The following is a 20,783-nucleotide window of genomic DNA, read 5'->3' on the forward strand; positions in this document are numbered from 1 at the left end:
GTTATACTTATAAAGTATACATGTATATTATGAAATATTCCATAGAAAGTGAAAACCTCTTGAAAATCCGTCCAGTATTTTTTTGCGTTAATTGCGAACAGACGAACAGTAAGACTTTGTTTTATAAGGAGCAGTTTATCTAGGCAGGTACTAGAAGTGCAGAAGTTTTCAGCAAATTGCAATACCTAGCGACAATATTAACGTTTCTTAGCTAGGTGCTGTTTAAAAGTTTTAACTTGAGAACATTGAAGCACGCTGTAGTTAGGTATGAATTTAAACTCTCGCATTTTGCAATTGCAAGAAAACTTGGACTGGGTATTTAGCTTGCCTTTTTACTGCTTAGGCATCTCATCTTTGTGGAAATAATTAAAAACCAGATTTTTTGCTGCATAGAATTTATGCAAGGTCCAAGCGCAAAAGTTAGTTGACATATTAATTAATAATGATAGCGTAATAAATTGTATGTCTTAATTAGACTACATGAATATCAGCACTTTAATTGCTCACACATGTTGATATGAAATGTCTTTACATTGTAACGAAGTAGTCGTTTCCTTTGCAAATAAGTTCTGAAAAATAGAGTACAAGCAATTTTGTTTTGTAAAACGTAGCGTAGATATGATGTACAACCCGTGTCGATAAAGAATGGGATTAGAAATCGCGACAGCTGTATTCAACTCTCGCTCATGTGCTATAGTGTATGAGCGAGAGATAAATACAGCTGTCGCGATTTTATTATTTTATAAAATATATTCCCAAAAGAACTTCAAACCTATTTTTAGTTATATTCGACATTTGCTTACTCTAATTTCAGTCCTACAAAGGTTAAACTTGCCCTATGGCAGTACACAGTACAAGTTTATCGAACAGAAAATGTTATCCACAAGATTTTCTTGTTCTACTTCGAATCTGTCTTTGAAACAAATGACGAACTATAATTTGGCCTGCAAAGACGTCTGAAAATTAAAGGAAACCGAATTCAATATGTATAGCTTTAGAATTTAAATTAGAGTACAAGAGAAATAAGACTGAAATTGCATTGGTTCGCGTCCTGAATACGGTGCCGTCTTCATTGGTAGCGATTGAGAAAAATGTGAACCCGGTTTGAGGTGGACATGAGAGATGTACAAACTGCATTCCAGATAGATTTCACTTTATTAGAGATTGAGAAAATACGGTGCTCGGATATTGCTTGACTTTTTTTTATTAGCGTTGGCTTATTTTTTTTTAACCTCTATCAATATTGGCCTTGTTTCAAATGTTTTTAATTTTATGGTGATTTCGATATTTGTGTAGTGTGATAAAAGTTTTATGTAGGTTCAAAAATAATGCTAAAACTATTCGCAATATTATATTTCTTAACCAAAACTATAACAAGCGGGTCTATGAATAATTGCGCACGTTTATTTGTGTAGGCACGTTGATATGGTTTCAAACTATTAAGAAGCTGCCTATTTGTTACATTGGCACTTTGCCTCGAGGAAGTGTTAAATTGCGTGAATTTCTCGTTACCTGTGCATTAAATAAATACGTGTCTAATTATATCTGAAGGTGAAATATCGATCTACGCGACAAAGTACGTGCGGTACTTTGAATAGATGTATTCAAATTAATTTGTAGTCTATATATATTTTGTGTTAAATAACAGAATCTTTCACACGAAAACTCTATCTAATCTTATGATTCCCAGACACAGACAGGTCTATAATGGTATTTTGATACGACGAACCTTTCTCCAAAACATGGCGACCTTTTACTACGGCAGATAAAATTCCCAGCTACATTATTACTGAGCTGATGTTTTCCGAACATTTAATAGATTCCCGTGTTGAGTAACAATAGTCTCGTACAAATAACAAGTCCGTCATCTCACGTCATAAAGCGTGTTTACGGCTGCGTTGTAACATCGGCTCGTACTTTATAACCCGCATCGAATGTTCGTTGTTTGTTTACTTGTTTATAATCCAGGCTTCGGTTGTTTGTTTTTCTATAGCTCAAAATAAATCTAAACCTAAGATAGTTTTGTAATTAAAATACAAATCTATTGTTACCTAGTTGCTACCTATTTTTTTTTTGCACCGTCAAAAATTATGTGTGGTTACAAAAGTTACGGAAGTTGCCGAGTTTATTTTTATTCCGTTTGTTCACGGCCACTAGTTTAATTAGACTAAACTCTATGGCAGCAGGTGCGAATAAAGAATGGGACGCAAAATAAAACACCACAATGTTACTTTAAATACGGAGAAGCCTGAAAGGTGGTTCTCATTATTAAAGCCCGACCTAAATATTTTCAGAACCTCTTCATCAGAATAGCTACTATAGTGCTCACCTGTATAATGACGAAGATACCTCATAAAAAGTAGAATTTGAAAGAGTATTAAAATACAATGAAGTTTCTTGGTCAACTTATTATTGTCCGCAAGACAGGTACAGTTTATTTCTAGACTGTGGCGTATATCCGGCTCTTCCGTTTTTATTTTGTTCAGCTGTCGGCTGTCATCGTGTCTTTCAACTAATTTGAACGTCTGTCATCACCTTCAGCCAATCTGTCGGGGTCGTTATTAAATCTTCTTAAAACTTGCTAACATCGCCGCTGTTTACTGTTTACAAGTTTCTCGGTAGTATAATGGAATCACAGAAATGTGGGCATTGTAGTCGCATGGGAAATAGGTCGCTTTCCCGTTATTACAAACTGTGATATTTGTATTTATTTACTAATGCACTGACGCAAAAATAGGGACACATTTTGTAAATTTGTTGGTCCATGGAAGTGTTATGGTTTACTAGAACTGGAATTAAATTGAAGAGAGCCATTCAAAAAAGGGTAACGCACCTGCTACCTTGTTTCTCAGTTTTTCATTGGAAATGGAATCCACTTACCATCATGGGCCCAGTGGTCATTTGCCACTCTACGAGATAAATTACCATGGCACATATGCATATCTTTTCCCTGTATTTTCGAATCATGATGGTTGTCGTAAAACAAAATTGGTACCTATTCTTACTCTAACATACACGTTTCGGAAATACATAAAGGAGCCTGCAGTTCATGTAGAAGATATGCAGATCCTATTTTAGGCAGCATAGCCTAGGATTGCAATGCAAATGAAGGTAGGTACGTAGTGAGAGCAAAAGCTCATACTTAGAGCTGTTACGTAAGGCACGGTCGATAGTCACGCTGCCGACGGTACATTTGTGCCCCGATTCGCGAAATTACGTGGTAACCGTTTTAAATATCTGTTACTACTAGCACGTTAACGAGTATGATGTTTGCTGTGGGATAGAAATAGTATATACATAATCAGTCATTGCAGGCAGGATTCCGGTGAAGTTTTGGTGGCATAAGTCTTACCGTATCGAAAGAAAATATGCAAATTTTGTATTTTAATAGTGTAGCAATTTTGGCCAATGTGTGAATATCCGCTTGCATCTCTATATTAAACCTTAACACTAATTTGCAAACCTACGTCGTCTAACGTCGCGTCGATCGTAATATTGTTGTTCGTTTCGACTATACTTAAGGGAAAACGTGAAAAAGCAACAACATAGATAGCTTTTCGCTACAAGGTTCAAGCGTCTAGATCTCACCACCAACCGCACAGCATTACCAAATTTCTCAGGAGCCACTTACGATACTTTCGAGAAAAGAGTTATAACTCTGCCTATTTTTAACCCGAGACCACCCAGCTCTGTACTTACACATACAATAAATCTGTTCGAAAGGTCGTGAAATCGTGATTTAGGTTTGCAACTAGTACTCTTCGGACAAGTATGTTAAATCTTTTAATGTAGCTAGGAATAACACCTACTATTCTACTGACCTATATCTAGACAACTAAATACTCAAGTAACCTTGCCACTTCTTCATAAATAGACAACTTCAGCTACATTAAATTGACATATAATGAAATTCCTAACTAGCTATTCGTATTGGTACACTCTAAAATAAAAGTAATACCTACAGTTCTCAAAGACTTTCTAGAACATTCGATAGTGAACAATTGCAACGAACTGAACGTCCGCTCCCTCGGAACCCTCTCGGGATTAGAAACGTACTCTAAGTTCAGAGGAATTTTCTAAAAGAGATGTCACTGTAAACAGCAGCGAAAGTTCTTATGTAAGTTAAATCACGTATCTTTGTACGCGTTCATGACAGCCCTGGACTGAAAGTTAAGACGGAATTAAAGATATTGGAAGCGACACTCTATTAGCACACTCTTCTATCGATAAGTGCGTTATGAAAATCATAACTGACAGTTATGAAATCATATGTATGATGAGCAACGCTAGTGCCATAAAAAATGTAAATATCGTAATGTAAACTTCACATATAGCGGTTCACATTACCTAGTTCAGATTCACGATCATTCAACTCAGTGTATGAATCACTACAGTCGAAATAAATTTTATCGCGTGCCTAATAAACATGCCAAATACAACTGCAAACAAATCAAGTAGATTACTAACTGACTAATAGTTAGGAGTAAACATAAATCTTCGATGCAGATCACGTTTGAATATCTTTATTTGTTTACAACTGTTGTTATATTTGATCCAATAGTGTTTAGTATTTCAACAAAAGAATGCAATATTTGGGTGTTCGCTTGTGATAAAAGATGTTTCGTAGAGTGAAGAAAACTGTTGAATGAAATACACCGAGTGTAAATCAACTGTCCTTGTAAAAATGTTCGGGTGCAGCAATTTATTTTCATAAAGTTTACATCTGTTTTCATTGGCTCATTAGTCAGGATGTGAAGGAGATAAAGGATGCACCCTCCAGTAAAGTTCTCGGTCTCGGTGCGATGGAACAGCGCCAAAGCAATTAAATCGTGAAGCCGCACGCGAGGGTTTCTCCGGCACTCTTGCGACGCCACGCTTCGTACCAAATTGCTCTCGTTACTTGCACTTTTTAGGATAGCCATGTTACTTCGATCTACGTTAAACCGAACATCTGGATGTTTAAATTCAACTTTGTGTTCCAAATATTATTTGCCGTCCAAATAAAGGCGACGAAATGGTTTGGAAGCAAATGTTAGTTGTTTACATGAACTGCGGGATTGGATATTATTTGGATATTTCGATGTAATTGATTGAGTTTTGATGGCGTGCCTGCTTCCTGCGGATAGTCAGCCATGTTTATCTTAGCGTAACATCGACGTATTTAGATGAAAGCCCTTCAAGGAGCTTCAGTTGTCTGTAATAAATCATAAAGTTTTTTATAAGCAAAGTTTTTGTACTTCCAACAGCGGCGTGGAAATTCGTAGGTTACTTTTGTTATTTTTCAGTTCACAAGGGCGTGAATATCTTTGAACAATATACAATATCGCAGCTAAATATTATTATTAGGTTTATGGGTTGTGGTTTCTGTTTACATATTCAAATATTCAAGAACATTTTACAGCAATATTATTCTCTAAGAGCGTCTCTGATGTGGCTTTCCTCGCCTGGTACATGCAGGAGCCTTACAAATTATTCTATAACTCGCTTCATTGTCTTTGAATACATAAACAACAAGCAAGATGACCAAATTTAAACGGTGAATAGAAAACATTGAACCGTTGAATATATTTAAATATTTTTGCGGCGAGGCAGTCTCAGACAATGGTTTGTAAATGATCTGAAATTTAAAACGGACCTAGTGTGTGCTGAATTTGAAAACCTGTTTATATTGTTTACGTAAGTCATTTATCTTTGTCTAAAAATGTATTTTGGACTTTGCCTTAGAGCTGAGAAGTCCAGGCATCTTTCAACACATTACTTTGTAAAGACTTACTAATTTTGGAGCGAAACTACTTGAAATATGTCTGCGTAATAAATAGAATATTACTCTTGAAACTAGAATCAATCATTCCAAGCCTGAATATTACGTATACCGCTTGAAATATTTACTGTAACTTTAAAAGATATATTAGCTAATTACGTTGAAATGTGAGACGTATTTATAACTGTTGTAGATTATTTTGATTATTCGCAGCCAATACGCGTAGTATATTAGTCTATACATTGAGATTTATTGCTCTATTACTAAGTCTGATAGGCTTATATTTTTCTAGACATTGATACATTATGGTCTTCAAAATAAGGTACTGAATTAATTCACGCATTGGTTTGAGGTTTTTTTTAAATTGAGTTATGGCAACAAAATATACAGGCATAGTTTTGTAAATAGAACACATGAATTAGAAATAGAGGTATTCCACTAAAATAATTTACTTTCCAAATCCTATGGTAATAGAATTGAGCCCGCGCAGTCCCCGAAGTGTAGGAGCGTTCGTTCCAAATTCAAATGTTTGTACTCGCTCCCGTTCCACTTGGCCGAGTCCTCACACTGATTACTATCGTATGAGAATAAGGAACAGTTACTGTAGAAGGTGTAGGTATATACTACAGTAGTTTGTGTAATATTGCTATTGTACACTATGTTATATCTTAAATCCTCTTTGAAGTGTACGTTCTAATTTTGAAACTTAACAGTTGGTACAGTTAGCATTTAGTCATTTGTAGTCTCTGTCATAAAACATAATTATGATTGTATCAACGTTTGCAGATACTTGTTCCTTATAAATCACACGCACATCATTATAGTGCTTTCCTTGTGATAAGATAAAATCTTGTCAAAATCTTCAAACGAATGCTGAAGCGAAATATTCGAAAGATTCTAAACGCTTCTGCCATTTAATTTGTAATAACAAAATGATGAATATTTCAAAATTGCAGACAATACTAGAAACATCGGACAGAACTATAAATAAAATATGTACCACTTTTATTCGCCAGCCATAAAACGTATAAAACCTTAAACTTTCTGCTGCATGAAAGAAAATAATATCCTACGGTTTTAAACATACATTCATTTTTATTTCTCCGTCCAACGGTAGAGATGGAACAGTGTTGTTGCAGTTATGGAATATTATTTGATGTAGGTACCCATTTAATGTTGCAAGTTCGTAGATACTTGTCTATTCTGGTAGACGTAGTAAGGACTTAGAGCGTTGAACCAACTAGAGCCGCTATGAGCTCAAATCTCTATGCGAAAAAGTCTGTGTTAGATTTCTCATGCATTTGCAGACACGACAAAATTCTCAAAAAAAAGTATAAAATATGAGTACGAATATGAGTGGTGATCGTGTACATTTGGCAAAGAGAAAAAAGACACGGCAGTGACGTCTCCAGTTGGTTAGATGCTCTAAGGGTGAGGAATGAGGATGAAGTCTAAAATTGATTAAGGTGGAATTCTCCCATCACGCTTAGTGAAGGAGTAGGTTAGTGACCTAATTGTGGTAAGATAGACTTCGATAATTTTGAGAGCCAATCGTTTTACTTACAGGGCTGTGGCAAAATATTGAAAATATAAAATTTTCTTTGAATAACCGCAATGTATAATTTAATACGTTTCACTACCAATCTTCTACCGTGTAGGTAGGGACGGACTTATAAAATTGTGAAAATTACATGCATTATGTTTTTAAACTTAGCAAAAAGAGACTAATTTTAGCTTGGAAACCGTCTAGAATCTTAGGATAATTACCGAAGAAAATTGAGCGTGACAAGCAAATTATGCAGATTATGAAAATAATATAACAAATATACCTAATGCTACATACTTCTCTTGTAAACAAATATTTAAAAGACCTCATAATGGTTGTCATCTACTCTCATTTTGGTTGAACGTAATAATAGGTCACTCAAGTTTTCTCGATGCTATACGTAGGAATATGATTATTTTTTTAAGAATAAGAATAAGAATAAGAATAAGAATCATTTATTTGCCAAATGTAGGTATACAAATTAGCTGGAAATAATATTTTACAACAGTCCCGATACATTTTGCCTTACGGCGTGCAAAATTGTTTACATAGTAGGTACAATTCTAAACACAAAATTGCTCAAACAATACAAAAAAAATAAATAATTAAAACAAAAATTAGACTATAGGTACATATTTCAACAAATCAAACAAATTAAATCCTATACGAATGTCAACAAGATTATACATATTAAGAATTCTATTACTATAAACAAAAAGAAAATATATAAGTATTGCAAAATTTAAACATTATATTATATTATTACAATAAATCTTTGTCACTAAAAAAATCTTTAATTGAGTAGTAACACTTATCCAGGAGTAGTTTTGTCAACTTTTTTTTTAAATACTGAGGTAGGTAAATCTTTTAAATACAAAGGTAGTTTATTATATACAAGAGGACCCATGGTTAAAATATTATTTTTAAGTAAAGACGTTTGGTAACCACCTGTGTACAGTTGTTTTTTATATTGAGACCTAATGGGTCCTGAACGTAGTCTTTTATCAACTAGTGATGGGAACAAGCGCTGGTTTGTCTTTACAAATAGGGCAACTTCTAGTAGATATAACGATGGTAATGTCAGTATCTTAAGTGATTTAAAAACAGGTTGACAACTTTCTGTAGATTTAAGTCCTGTCGTTGATCGAAGACAGCGTTTTTGGGCTGTAAATATTCTTTCCTTCTCACTACAGTTTCCCCAAAATATAACACCATATCTAAGTGAGGAAGCAACTAAGCCGTGATATGCTGTCACCAATGTGTTATATAATATTAACTTTTTTTGAAAGGCTGTAGAGCACATATGCAGATTTACTTAATTTATTGCATACGTTTTCTGCATGATGTTTCCATGTCAGTTTATTGTCTATGTGAACTCCTAGGAATTTTGTTATTGTAGTTGTATCGACACATTGTTTATGGTATTTAACAGTTATATTATCTGGCTCTAGCCTCTGGTAGAAATGCATGACTTGTGTCTTAGTTAGGTTTATCTCTAGATTATTTTTATTAAGCCAGTTTATTATAGTTTTAAGTGTGTTGTTAATGTCTTTTTTGTATTCCGTTTTATTTAAGCATTCAATTATAACTGTGCTGTCATCCGCGAATAATGTCATCGGGTGATGAATTTGCCGCGGTAGGTCATTAATATAGAGCAGGAATAATAAAGGTCCGAGTACGCTGCCTTGCGGAACCCCAAATTTAGTTATTCTACTCGAAGATAAATATTTGTATTCATGTTTAGTTTTGGTACATACCCTAGAAATTTCTGTATACTGTTTTCGATCAGTGAGATAAGATTTTATTAGGTTAAGTACGTTGCCTCTTATGCCATAGTTTTCCAGTTTGTTTAACAGGGTATGATATTGTTTTCAATAAAGTGTACACATGACTGTAAACTCCATTTTTATTTTCATAAATCATAAATTCAGCAATACAGGTACTCTCAATTTCTTGAGATATTCGAATAAAACGAGTATGTGGTACCTAAATGTGAGACACTAAACTATATATGTGCTGTAGATTCATTCATTACTAGCTTCCGCTCGCGGCTTCACCCGCGTAGAGTTCGGTTATACCGCGTTTCCAAGAGAATTGTTCAAAAGTCAGAGATAAAAACTATCCTATGTTCTTTCTCAAGGTCAACTCTATCTCTGTCCCAAATTTTATTAAAATCCGTTCAGTGGTTTAGACGTCAAAGCATAACAGGCAGACAGACAGGCAGACAAACAGGGTTACTTTCGCATTTATAATATTAGCAGGGAAGTAGGGATGATAGTCATTTATTTTAATAATCTTAAGAAATCTCTTCTGCGTAATTAGGCAGGCAAACAGTTTTTCTACAAAGTAAAGCGTATTTAAACCACAGTTCATTATTCAGTACTGGCACTTCGTAGACTCGAATTTACGACCAGTAGTTTTATGTATGGAACGGCAATACGCGTTTACTGAAGCATGACGTCATAAACCCAGTTCAGGATGCATGAAATAACATTAGTTATAATGCGACGTACAGCTCGTAACTTATTTCGGTCAATGGATTTAGTTCCACAACACCATATCTACATGAATGTACCTAAGCGACAACATTTTTGTTAAAGTACACTAAATTTTTAAAGCATTTTATATGAAAATCAAACTTCGTAGTGTAATTACGTCATAATAAACAGTAGGTCAATATTATAAGCGGAGTCATGATAAACGGATTCTACTGTATGTAGAAGTACCAAAAAAAACTATTTGCAGTAGAAATGAGATAGGTAAAAGTGCATCCTTCTTTGAAAAAATAATACAAAACAGATTACATCTGCTCATTACGCAGTTTAAGCTTCTATAAACGAGATAACATTTTTTCCTTATCCTGTCCTAAAAATACATTTTGATTCCCTTTGAAGATGAACTTTGCCTTATTTTTATGACATTAAAATTAAATAATTTTGAACACGACCCATTTGAAGGAAAATAATATTTTACCTCATCGGAATAATCTTAGACTTTGTAACTTTTTATTATGCAGCCAGCCTGCTTTTTTAGTAATTATATATTCTTTGCAATAAAACCCGTTTTTAATGACAGGTGTAAAACCGTTTTTTTTTTATAAATTAATGCTTAATAAAACAGTACCGGAAAGTTACAAGATAAATGAAGACGTAAATTATTTTTACTCTTTCTACATTATTCACACTCAAACGCCTTTCTTTTCTTATAATACCAAATTCCGGCATCTCCGTAAAGGTCAAATACGTCATCCATCGTTCTTCATGTACTGCCAATGTAATCAGAATGCCTACTGAAAGAAATGACGCATCGTCTAAGATTGGTACGACACAACGACACAATGAGCACAGATGACAATGAAAAACTTCATGACGTTGTAAGACAGACTGTAAATAGTAGACTGGAAGTGTGTCGAACACCCCTGTTCTAGTCGTAGAAATGTAGTATTTGTCCGTAGGATTGCTTTAGTTTTTGCCATTTAAGAAATAAAATAACCATAATTTAATCATTTATCAGACCCCTGGCTCAAATTGATAGTTTAAATTTTTAACAGTGAAAATGTTATTTATGATCTTGATTATGCGGTACAACACGCATTAGAAGAAAATGTTTTAGAGGGAATACATCATACGTCATTCGCATATTTTTTCTCGTCGTCCTACCTTCCTTGTTCAGAGTTTCCCGACTGTTTTAATCCCTAGATTAAACGTGATTTATACCGGTGGCAGCTCTGTAGGATCAAAACGCTTTAAACTATGTGAACTCAGCATTTCCAAAAAGGGCATCACAAAGTGAACCTTATTCGGTATGAATTTTACAAAAATGCTGAAACATAAGAATCTTTTTTTTTTAGTAAAGCGGTTTCATATTTCTGACAGAATATTGTCAGGTGCTTAGACAGCTTTTTCGGTACTCTGAAGAAAAACGAGGTTGATGTTACTGATGCTTATGTAAGAATTTATCTCTTGAGATATATGTTTAAAAATGTCTCTAAAATATAAAATAGCTATGTATTCAAAATCTAAATGCTTCTGGAATATGCAATCGCAACACTTTTGTGTAATTTTCTTTACAATCCAATTTCTACTACACTTTTTTGCGCTGTGGTCAGTATTGGCAAAAATTTTGCGGAAAAATATACTTGAACTTACAAAATGTGAGAATTCTTGGATTGACCAATTTTTCCGACGCTACCTATATCTGTGACGCGAGACATGTGAGACTGCAATAACTAGGACTTTTGCAGATTGTACGTAAAAAGGAAATTCCATTCGTTCAATTTCAAAACGCAGTGCAGCTTCGTAATACAGAGGCGTACCACAAACATCAAGCGCTTATTGACACGAAAGTGGTGACACATTCACTACTCTCAAAAGGCAATTTATCTGCAGATACTTTTCTACTTTAGTTCGCGATACGAGATTTTTCATAATGATGACACATTTCGTAGAGCTCTGCTTACGTGGTGGGTATAAAGCGCTTAAAGAGACCGATTTATTTCACTTAGATAAGTAGACATTTAATAATGTTCAATGAGCTAGAAATACACTTCGTCTAAAAAGTATTTTTCTTCTTTATTCAATATCAAGCTTAAACCACAGAAGCAATGAAGCAATCATAATATTAGATTTATATTTTGCTTCTTCTGTAGATAATAAGCATCCCGACCCGAGCTGATTTCATTTGCATACAATGTTTCAGATTTTTCATTATGCTAATATAAAAGAAATATAATAAGTTACTTTCTCATGCGATGCTTTCATGAGAGAAATATGAATCAAAATTAAGCACGTGCCAAAAAGAAGCTGGGTAAGACTAAAAGCGGAGCGGAAAATTAGTAACAACTTTTTAGGATAGAAAAAAATATGTAGTAGAACAGATAAATAAGAGAAAAAGTAATACCTAAAAGATTTTTCTTTATGTGATTATTTATACAATGGTACTCTGTAGAAAATTAAAGCAGCCATAGTATTAAACATTAGGAGTGAAGGTTCAATTGACTAACCTCAATCGGCGATTAGCTTTTGCGTGAACAAAATAATTAAAAAACCAACGGAAATTAATATCGAAAAGAAAGCTTTATAAGTAGAACAAAAATATCGAAAGGTAGTGTTCATTCATCTGCACTGAGCCGCGTAGACCTTTAAATTGTTTACGAGTTCATACCTGCGGCGTCAATGTATTAAGCTTGCAGATTTTCGTATCTAATAGTCGGTGTATAGTATTGTAGCTTAGACCTACCATTGGAATTCGTCTTCCTATTCATTCAATAAGCTTCTAGGAAAAGGTAATACGAAATTCTCGCTTTGTTCAGGGATCTCGCTTTACAAACGCCTCCGCTATGTGTGTGACCCGACCTTCACTGATGATTGCATGCGAGTGATACTTCAGGCCGCTGCGTCGGAACCTTTTATCACGTTAATGTTATTTAAGGAATGGAGCTTCTTTGTCTTGCCTTTGAGGTTCCTCAGAAATATGCTCATGATATTAAGATGCATTCATAAATTTTGAGTAGTTAGTGGAAGTTAAGGAAGGAACTTAATTAACAGTTGAGAGCGTTTTAAATACTGTCGTGATCATTCAATTGTTACACGAGTTATTCGTGTTATTTATAATCAATGACTATTATCGAACTTATTTGTTAACGTATCAATACCTATACGAAAGCAAAGTTGTGTATTCATGTGCGCATCAAGGAACCTTTTTGAAGAATACCATATTATGTACGGTTTAGAGAGTGTTACGTCACAATTTGGGTCAATACACAATGCCAGCTTTGTAATGTCTACGTATATATTTCCCTAGCGACACAAATACATCGGTAACAAGCAAGGATATTCTAGCATTACTTTCTATTGGCTGTAAGTGAGCTGTTTCAACAACCAGACGGTCCCGCCTTAAGAGTTCCTTCTTCAAGAAAATCGTAAAATGTAAATGAAAAACAATAAAACTTCGGGAAATTGAAACGAGCACCGTTGTTTACGAACAACACGTAATATATAAGTATTAGCTTTTACCCGCAGCGTTACCGCTTAGGCTTGAGAATTGGCAAAATTATGTTTACACGTTACCACATTATGTTGAACTAGTGGAAAACCCGGCTTCGCTCGGGTGAAATTTGACTCATAATACACGTCTAGTTGCAAAATGTAGGTAGAAATTTCTGTAGTCATCGGGTCTCAAGGAATATTAAAGGAATAATCAAGGCATAGATTCGTATAGCTTCGTTCGTTATGTTTAATAAATATAATAAATAAAAACTGCAAAAGTTTTTACACAAATTATTTTTATTTCAAATTAACATTCAAAATAAACTAACACAAATTAACAAAACATATAATTTTTAAGGTTTACTCTGTGTAAACCTCTTTGTTTTAAGCACTCAGTCTTTTTCTTTACTTTGACAGGTAGATAAGTACTTACTAATTTTAAAAATAAAATATGAAATTGTGGTTCTTTATCCAAATTGGCTAAATCAAGAATAATATTAGGAAGTATGTAAATTGTAATTTTACAATGAGTACTTATCCGAGAATTTGGCAAAGGTACTTATAAAAAAATATTCTCTATTATACATCAGAGGTTGATTATCACAAAATTTCTCTATATATAACATTTTTCGATAAATATTTATCACCTTTCAAGCCTTGTTCAGTGGTATTGATAATTTGAATTTTTACATCATCGAATCTTCGAACTCGAAATAATTGCCGAGGAAGTTTAAAATCAATTGCTTCATTCAAACATCTTTCCCATTCTTGATCGTCAAAAAGGAGCCCTCTTGCTTGAGCAGCTTCTCGAAATGAGTTGTAAATAATATTTTTATAAGTTCTAACATTCAACTCTTCGTTATCGACCTTAAAGGAGAAAATATATTAGATAAATATTAAAATAATAATAACTGTTGTGAATGTATGTAGGTATATCCTCACATCTCTATCTGGTAATAAGTATTATTTTTCATTTTACAGCCACAGCACTCGCAATAATTGAAATTATCTGCAAAAATATATTATACAATTAATAATGTCTATTGTATAATAAGAGCCAGCCAAGTTCAAGTGGAACTTGCGCATGAAGGGGTTTATTTCATTATCGAGAAAAACGGTGAAAAAATCGTGTCTGTTTCTGTATGTGTTCATGACACCTCAACACAGGCTATGCGTGTGGTCATTTATTATTATTTGTCGAATTATAGAGAAAAAATATTGAGCCGCTTACCGAGTATAATGTTGTCGCATTCCACACATCGACTGCACATTTGCTTTTGTTTGCCATCTCTTGCAAATATTTTGCCATTACAAAAATTGCATGTCACTGGAAGTAAATAAGTACTTATTTTATTTTTAAATGCAGAAGGCTCACAATCCACACTTTAAGAAGAAAACAAAACAAAATTCACTTAAAAACACAACCTGCCTACATACCTACTAAAATACTACACACCATCTTTACGAAGAGCCCTTCGCTCCATCCACTTTCCACAATTGTGACAATGTTTACCAAATGCACGGAGATTCGGCTGTTAACAAAATGATATAGGTATCATCAAACAAAAGACTAAACGAAGACAGAGACACGACCAACGAAACATTTTATGAAATACTTACGATTTTCGGCATGATGTGTGTAATCCAAACAAAGTAAATGACAATGACATTTGAACAACTAAATGACATTTGAACTAAAACTTCGACTTTGAGGTTATGGTTATTATTCTTCTTTCTATGGTTTTTATCGCAATCGGCCAATCTTATGCTACGTTCACACGCGCGCCGCGCAACCCGGCGGGCTGCCTGGCGGGCTGCGCGGCGTGCAGCCCGTCGCGGGCAGGCGGACATTCAAGCTGTTCACACGCGCGCCGTCGTGTCAGTCAGTGCAAGAATGGCGAGCAGCGAGGATCTCGGTGTTGTTGCTGTCATAGCCTTTGGCTTAACTTATTTTTATTGGAAAAATAATCAAAATGATGAACGACGTTAACCATTCCGCCATGTTGTTATCTTCGATCGTAGCGACTTTCTTAGAACGTTTAATCGTCACGAAAGCGCAGGAGAGACTGACTGCCCGCGCGCGTGTAAACAGTCGCCGGGCGCCCGCACATTCATCCTTTGAACTTTGCCAAAAAACCGACACTCGACCGATTCGCGGCGTTCACGGGCACGGGCGCGTTCACGGGCTCTGGCGTACCGTTTACACGCTCGTGAACGTGACTGTGCCCGTTGAATGTCGATTTGAACGCGCGTGTGTGAACATACCATTAGGTTTAAAGAAAAAACACATAACAAAAAGTATATCATAAAAAAGTGTCAAAAACAATATTTTCGCGAAACGTCAACGACTGACGAAAAGTATTTTTTGATAAGATTCACTAAACGTTGGCGATGCGTATCTAAGCAACGTTTATTAACTACCCAAGATGGCGACTGTGGTTTGCTTGTCAGTGCAATTGAAATTTAACGAAATTCTCCATAATCCGAATTTTGCGGATATATGTTGTCGACTCAAAATTAATATTTTTTTATGTTTTGTTATTCATATAAGGTTTCGATCGAGTCTACCGTACCCTTTGACGAAATTATTAATATAGATTTCGCGATGATATAGGCTTAACATCTCTGAATGTTCGCTACACACATTGCTACAGTGAATATCTGGAAAAGTAGAACTATCATCTAACCATATAAACGGGGTTTAGCACCGTCCACTTCTTACGACCTTATAAATTGCAATGTATATAGTAGTAATAGTTTCCATTCCACTGTCATTTTATTGATCCGAGTTTGATTGTTATGACGGGTCGTAGCAGACGGTAATGTGGGGCGCAGACGTCAATTTAAGAACAGTCTGATATGGTTAGTGGGCACTCCGTCGATTGAAATGAGTTAGTTACTTTATACGATAAAGATATTGCGAGTGAACTACAATGTAGGTATAGTATAGATAAAGTTCTTAAGAAGGATATAAGGGACCATCCAAATATTAGGTTAGCACTTAAAGGGCAAGGGCAGGGTGGTTTTTGCTTGGCATTATGATAGATGGGATATGGGAGATTAATATTGCAAATAATCTACATATTTGGACAGTCTTTAAGTATGTACGTGGCAAATATCATTGCAAAATATTCGTCTGATATTTTCTAATTCCGCTTTAAAAGCTGACTAAATACCACAAAAACGTGATTACTACCAAACAGAATACCAAGATAGGCCGCTGCGCCGACCCCAATTAAATTGGGATTAGGGCAGGATGATAATTATCAAACATGAAACCCTCTTCACTTTTTTTGTCGTCTTTTCGATGTGTTGAGCAACATCACCAGTACTTGCGAAGCGATTTCAGAATATCCAATCGATTGAAGGAACAGTGCCTATGTACAGGCGCAATAAAAGCCAGGCCTGAAGGTAATATCGTAGTGGTTTCTGCGGTGCGCCACTTTTCCCATAAAAATCAGAATTGCTTGATAAAATTGAGTGCACTGTAGAGGACACTATCGCCTACAGGCGGGTTTGAAACATCCTCGCCAATACAAAGGCACATGTTACTGAAGCAAAATTGTATTTTCAAGTTCTACGGGAATGTTACGTACTCACTGCCCAGATAAATCGTGTAAATGTTTGGTACTGTTCAATTTTAAGCGAAGATTTTTTGTCTTTGAATTTATTTTCTTATTTCATTTTGTCGAAGACAACAGTTTATAGATTTATTGTATAACTGTTCCATAAAAAATATTTCATTTGAACTATTAAGGAATCATTTATCATCTAGGTACTTTAATTGTGCTGTAAAATGCCTCGATTTATGTGTGCGTACGCGCCGTTTTATATAGGGTTTAGATAAGTGACAGATGTCTACGTTAACTAACTTAAAATGTGCGATTAGTTTTATCATTTGCCTGTCGCTTTTATAAAAAAACTTTTAACTGTCAGCCCATTACTTAAACCCATCCGATATCTACAACACTAATTAAAACAATTTGTCTAAAATTTTTGCATTTTGAATATGCTGAGAATTTGAGTTACTTCAAGTTAAAGCCACTTGTTTAACGGCCGGTCGTTTTTCTAAAAGACGAATGGCAGATCGTGACAAGTTTTGTTTTCTAAATAAGGGGTCTGTTAAAGTTTGTGCGCGTACCAGCAGCATTGGTTCCCGCTCGTTACGTCATCGCCGGATCGATAGCGGGGCGCACCCTGCGGCCACCCGAACAAACGCTCCGCAACGACAAATCCACCAACTTTTAATACTTTTTACATGCCTCTTGTTATCAAAAATCTTTTATTATCTTGTTAATATACTCGAAAAAAATATTGAAACGCTGACCCAAGATTTTTACAGTTACCTTTCTGTTTGTGTTTTATGAACTTTGAATAGGTACCGTACCCTTCAGGTTTTGAATCAGTCTGTTATTTACTTAATCCTTTTCTTTTCTTTCCAGGTAAGTTCAGCTGTTTGCAGACTCCGTTAGTTCTTAACAAAACACGAAGTAATTAACAGACGAAGAATTTGGAACCTCCTGAAACAAAAAGGTACTTAAGACTTTGGCTTACACATTCTCACGTGTTGATGGTTAAACGAAACAAAGTAAAAAGTTCAGCAGAAACGCGAACAGCTGACTTCCCATTACGGAATTTACGTTTAAAATGTGTGAAGTCCAAACAAAATTTTCGTATAGTAATTCATTTTGTGAAAGAGCTAATATTACCAAAACAGCGCAGCTACTTGTTCTAAAATATGTCTGCATTTTGTGAGCGCTGCTTTAATTACAAAAAGTGTAACTCAACAAAAAAATGGCACACGTTGCTGGATTTAAATACTTCCAATTTGCATTTAATAAAATGAATACATGAACCAGCATTTACGCGTTGACGTCACATGCACAAGGGGCAGAGCCATCCCACAGAGTTCTGTGGTGCAGCATAAAATGTAAAATAAAGCGTCACTTTTAGCTGCAAGCAAAGGTCTTTGTGCAATCAGTATGGAGTTACATACTACGTGAAATGATGTGTAGTAAATTATCCGCAATTTTTCTGTATCACAAAGAAAATTCGTGCAATCCTTCATTTGGTGTCCAAGAACCTGAAACGAAAGTCAGACCGGTGCACAGTCCATAAAAATTGCAGTGTTGTTTTGCAAAAGACATACCATCTATTCGTAATGTTTCCACATTCGCAACTCACCAATGTATGTAGCAAGTGGTAGCAAGCAATTTGTTTTACATACATTTGAGCGCCCCATCTGCTGTCAGGTGTTGTAAGTACCGCAGTGAAGACGTTTTATCTCAAGGGCCCCCAACTTAAATCTCAGACAGAACAGACATATTTATGTCTAGATATTAATCAAAGCACACACTCGCGGCGTAGACGGAAAATATATTACGCACTTAGACAATATCACTTCGATTGCAAAAATATGTTCCATTTCGACAATTCAATTAAAAGAGTATTTTTATTAAGTAAGCTTTTGCAGAATTGATCATTTCAAAAGATAGTTCTTACGATAATATTTTATTTAAGGGACTGGAAGATATTTTTCGGTCAGACTTTTTGTCTGAGTTATTCCTTTGTAAGGTAATGAATTATTTTAAATACCTAAACTGTCTGGCTACAGCAGTTATTTAAGTAATTAGAATTAAATGATTGTAGCTAGACCAGATGTTTGAAATAGTAATTACACATTTGAGCTTTGGTAAATGCGTACCTAATTACTTTTATAAATATTTGAATATAGTAAAAAGTTTTTCAAGTATTAAACAATAAGATTTTACGCTAGACGCGTTAATTTGTTTGATTACATAATCGATTAGCCTTTGGTTGTAAACATCAAAGAGCTCTTCCAAACTATAAACATTGCTAATATTCACACTTTAGAAGCCAACGTTGTTCGTGATAGACCAGTCTATTATTTGTTTTCTTTGGGACAAAGGTTATAATTTAATGAGTGAAATCAATTCTTACGTACTTACATATTATAATAGGTAAAGAATGGAAGCACCTATAGAAGCAGATATAAATGACAAGCTATCTTACATTGAAATATGGTCTGACCGTTTCTTGGTGCAGTTGACCGTTACTGTCAGTCAGTTAAAAAATATATGTAACCCTTGAAAACTGGCAACTGTCAACTGCATAAAAGCAGCGGTGGTACTCTAACTGCAATTATCAGTTTAGTAGAAACAAAAGAACTATGAAAAGCTGAAACTTGTTTTCGAATATCTTAAATGATATTTTTGATGCAACCGGCTGTTACTATAGAGGTTGTTGAAATGCTGAGCTTACTAATGAGTGAACAAAGTTAAATTGGTCCAGACAGCCGTCAGCCGGGAACTGGTCATCATAATCCAATTACTGTCACATTTACGCGACGGAATCTGAAAAGCTGGAACAAAAACAACAGAGGAAAAATTGTCGCCTCAAAGTTTATTTATAAAACCTCTCGCCTAGAGGTTTTTGAAGTTCTGGTCATATTTACATAGTTTGTAATAGGTTGGCCTTTTTGGTTTGCAATGAATTCGGCCTCATAACCGAATTTCTCTGATAGCCTTTCGTTCATGTGAATAAATCGTCTGGGTACCTAATAATTATTATTTATTGGAATAAAATATTTTTTTCTTTATAGGTATTCATCAATTCTTGATCTTGATTGACGATTGGATTTATTAAAATTCTTATTATATATTTAATTTATTTAATTCATTTGAAGGAATTCCTTGCTTATCTCGGGGTTTTGAGCATATCTAAGCATAATTTCAAGTTACAACTAAACCTCATTTACGTATATGTTTCATGTATGCGTCGAGCAACTACTCGGTACCAAATATTTTGCTATCATAAATAAAGGGAACAAAACTATTTACATTTAACTTAAAGCGCTATTATTTTGAAAACTTTGTTGGTTATATGCAATGTTTTATGTATACTCCTTAGATAAATCGAAATACTTTCATTATGTTTCCCCAAAATCTCTTAAATGGCAAAGGATGACGTAAATAATTAATTTGGACGAAAAAACTGTATTTATTCAATACAAAATAAATTCAGCTAGAATGCTACATAAATAATAATTTAGTCTCAGCCACAAGCAAAAAGAATTTCTGATATTATTTTATCCGATAGTATCAAATATTATTTAATAGCAAAGCGAACTTGATCCCACGACTTTGTTCGTGATGTTGACTTTGAATCTATAAACTGTTCAGTCAACGTTTGTCGAGACTTTCCGATTGCTCTTCGAACTATGTATTTAGTGTTTCAGTGACTGTATGGTAATATTTTCATTTTAATCTTGGGTATTTCTAACTCAAGTCGAATGTACAGGGGTTCAATCATCACAATTTCAGCCGTAGGACCTAAGCCTCCTAAATTGATTTTCACTTGCTTTTTGTTTAGTTGGAAAAAAATTCCAAGTAGCGATTTTTATGGAATTGCACATCTATGTTGAAATTGTAGGTGCATAACTTCAATTACATTCAAATAACAAACTTTT

The 20,783-nt window shown here is 34.7% G+C and overlaps 2 protein-coding genes across 8 annotated transcripts in view; one reads left to right on the forward strand and one right to left on the reverse strand.

Moving 5' to 3' along the window:
* The window catches only part of LOC124630204 (cAMP-specific 3',5'-cyclic phosphodiesterase), a 444,356-nt gene that overhangs the window by 185,890 nt on the left and 237,683 nt on the right, over positions 1-20,783 (forward strand). The window lies entirely within an intron of this gene.
* On the reverse strand, positions 13,395-15,184 carry LOC124630206. 4 transcript variants are annotated; one of them, XM_047163968.1, is made up of 5 exons: positions 14,915-15,184; positions 14,732-14,826; positions 14,526-14,621; positions 14,237-14,303; positions 13,395-14,161 (listed from the first exon to the last, which is right to left on the reverse strand). In XM_047163968.1, the coding sequence occupies exons 1-5, from the start codon at positions 14,962-14,964 to the stop codon at positions 14,143-14,145; spliced, it is 327 nt and encodes a 108-aa protein (XP_047019924.1). In that variant the 5' UTR covers positions 14,965-15,184; the 3' UTR covers positions 13,395-14,142. The 4 variants fall into 4 exon arrangements, 3 of the variants coding, with proteins under 3 accessions (XP_047019924.1, XP_047019922.1, XP_047019923.1); XM_047163966.1 differs by having other exon boundaries at positions 14,751-14,826; positions 14,915-15,178; XR_006984396.1 differs by lacking the exon at positions 14,237-14,303 and having other exon boundaries at positions 14,915-15,178.

Source organism: Helicoverpa zea, chromosome 5 (assembly GCF_022581195.2).
Source record: "Helicoverpa zea isolate HzStark_Cry1AcR chromosome 5, ilHelZeax1.1, whole genome shotgun sequence".
NCBI lineage: Eukaryota > Metazoa > Arthropoda > Insecta > Lepidoptera > Noctuidae > Helicoverpa > Helicoverpa zea.

Bases quoted from the DNA above. Each gene is read 5' to 3' on its own strand.
- LOC124630206 (XM_047163966.1), bottom strand. From the start codon at position 15,145: ATGTCCGCCTGCCCGCGACGGGCTGCACGCCGCGCAGCCCGCCAGGCA. The intron at 14,827-14,914 runs GTAAGTATTTCA...TTTTGTTAACAG, and splicing joins CACACATCATGCCGAAAATC to CCGAATCTCCGTGCATTTGG. The intron at 14,304-14,525 runs GTAAGCGGCTCA...ATATTTTTGCAG, and splicing joins ATGCGACAACATTATACTCG to ATAATTTCAATTATTGCGAG.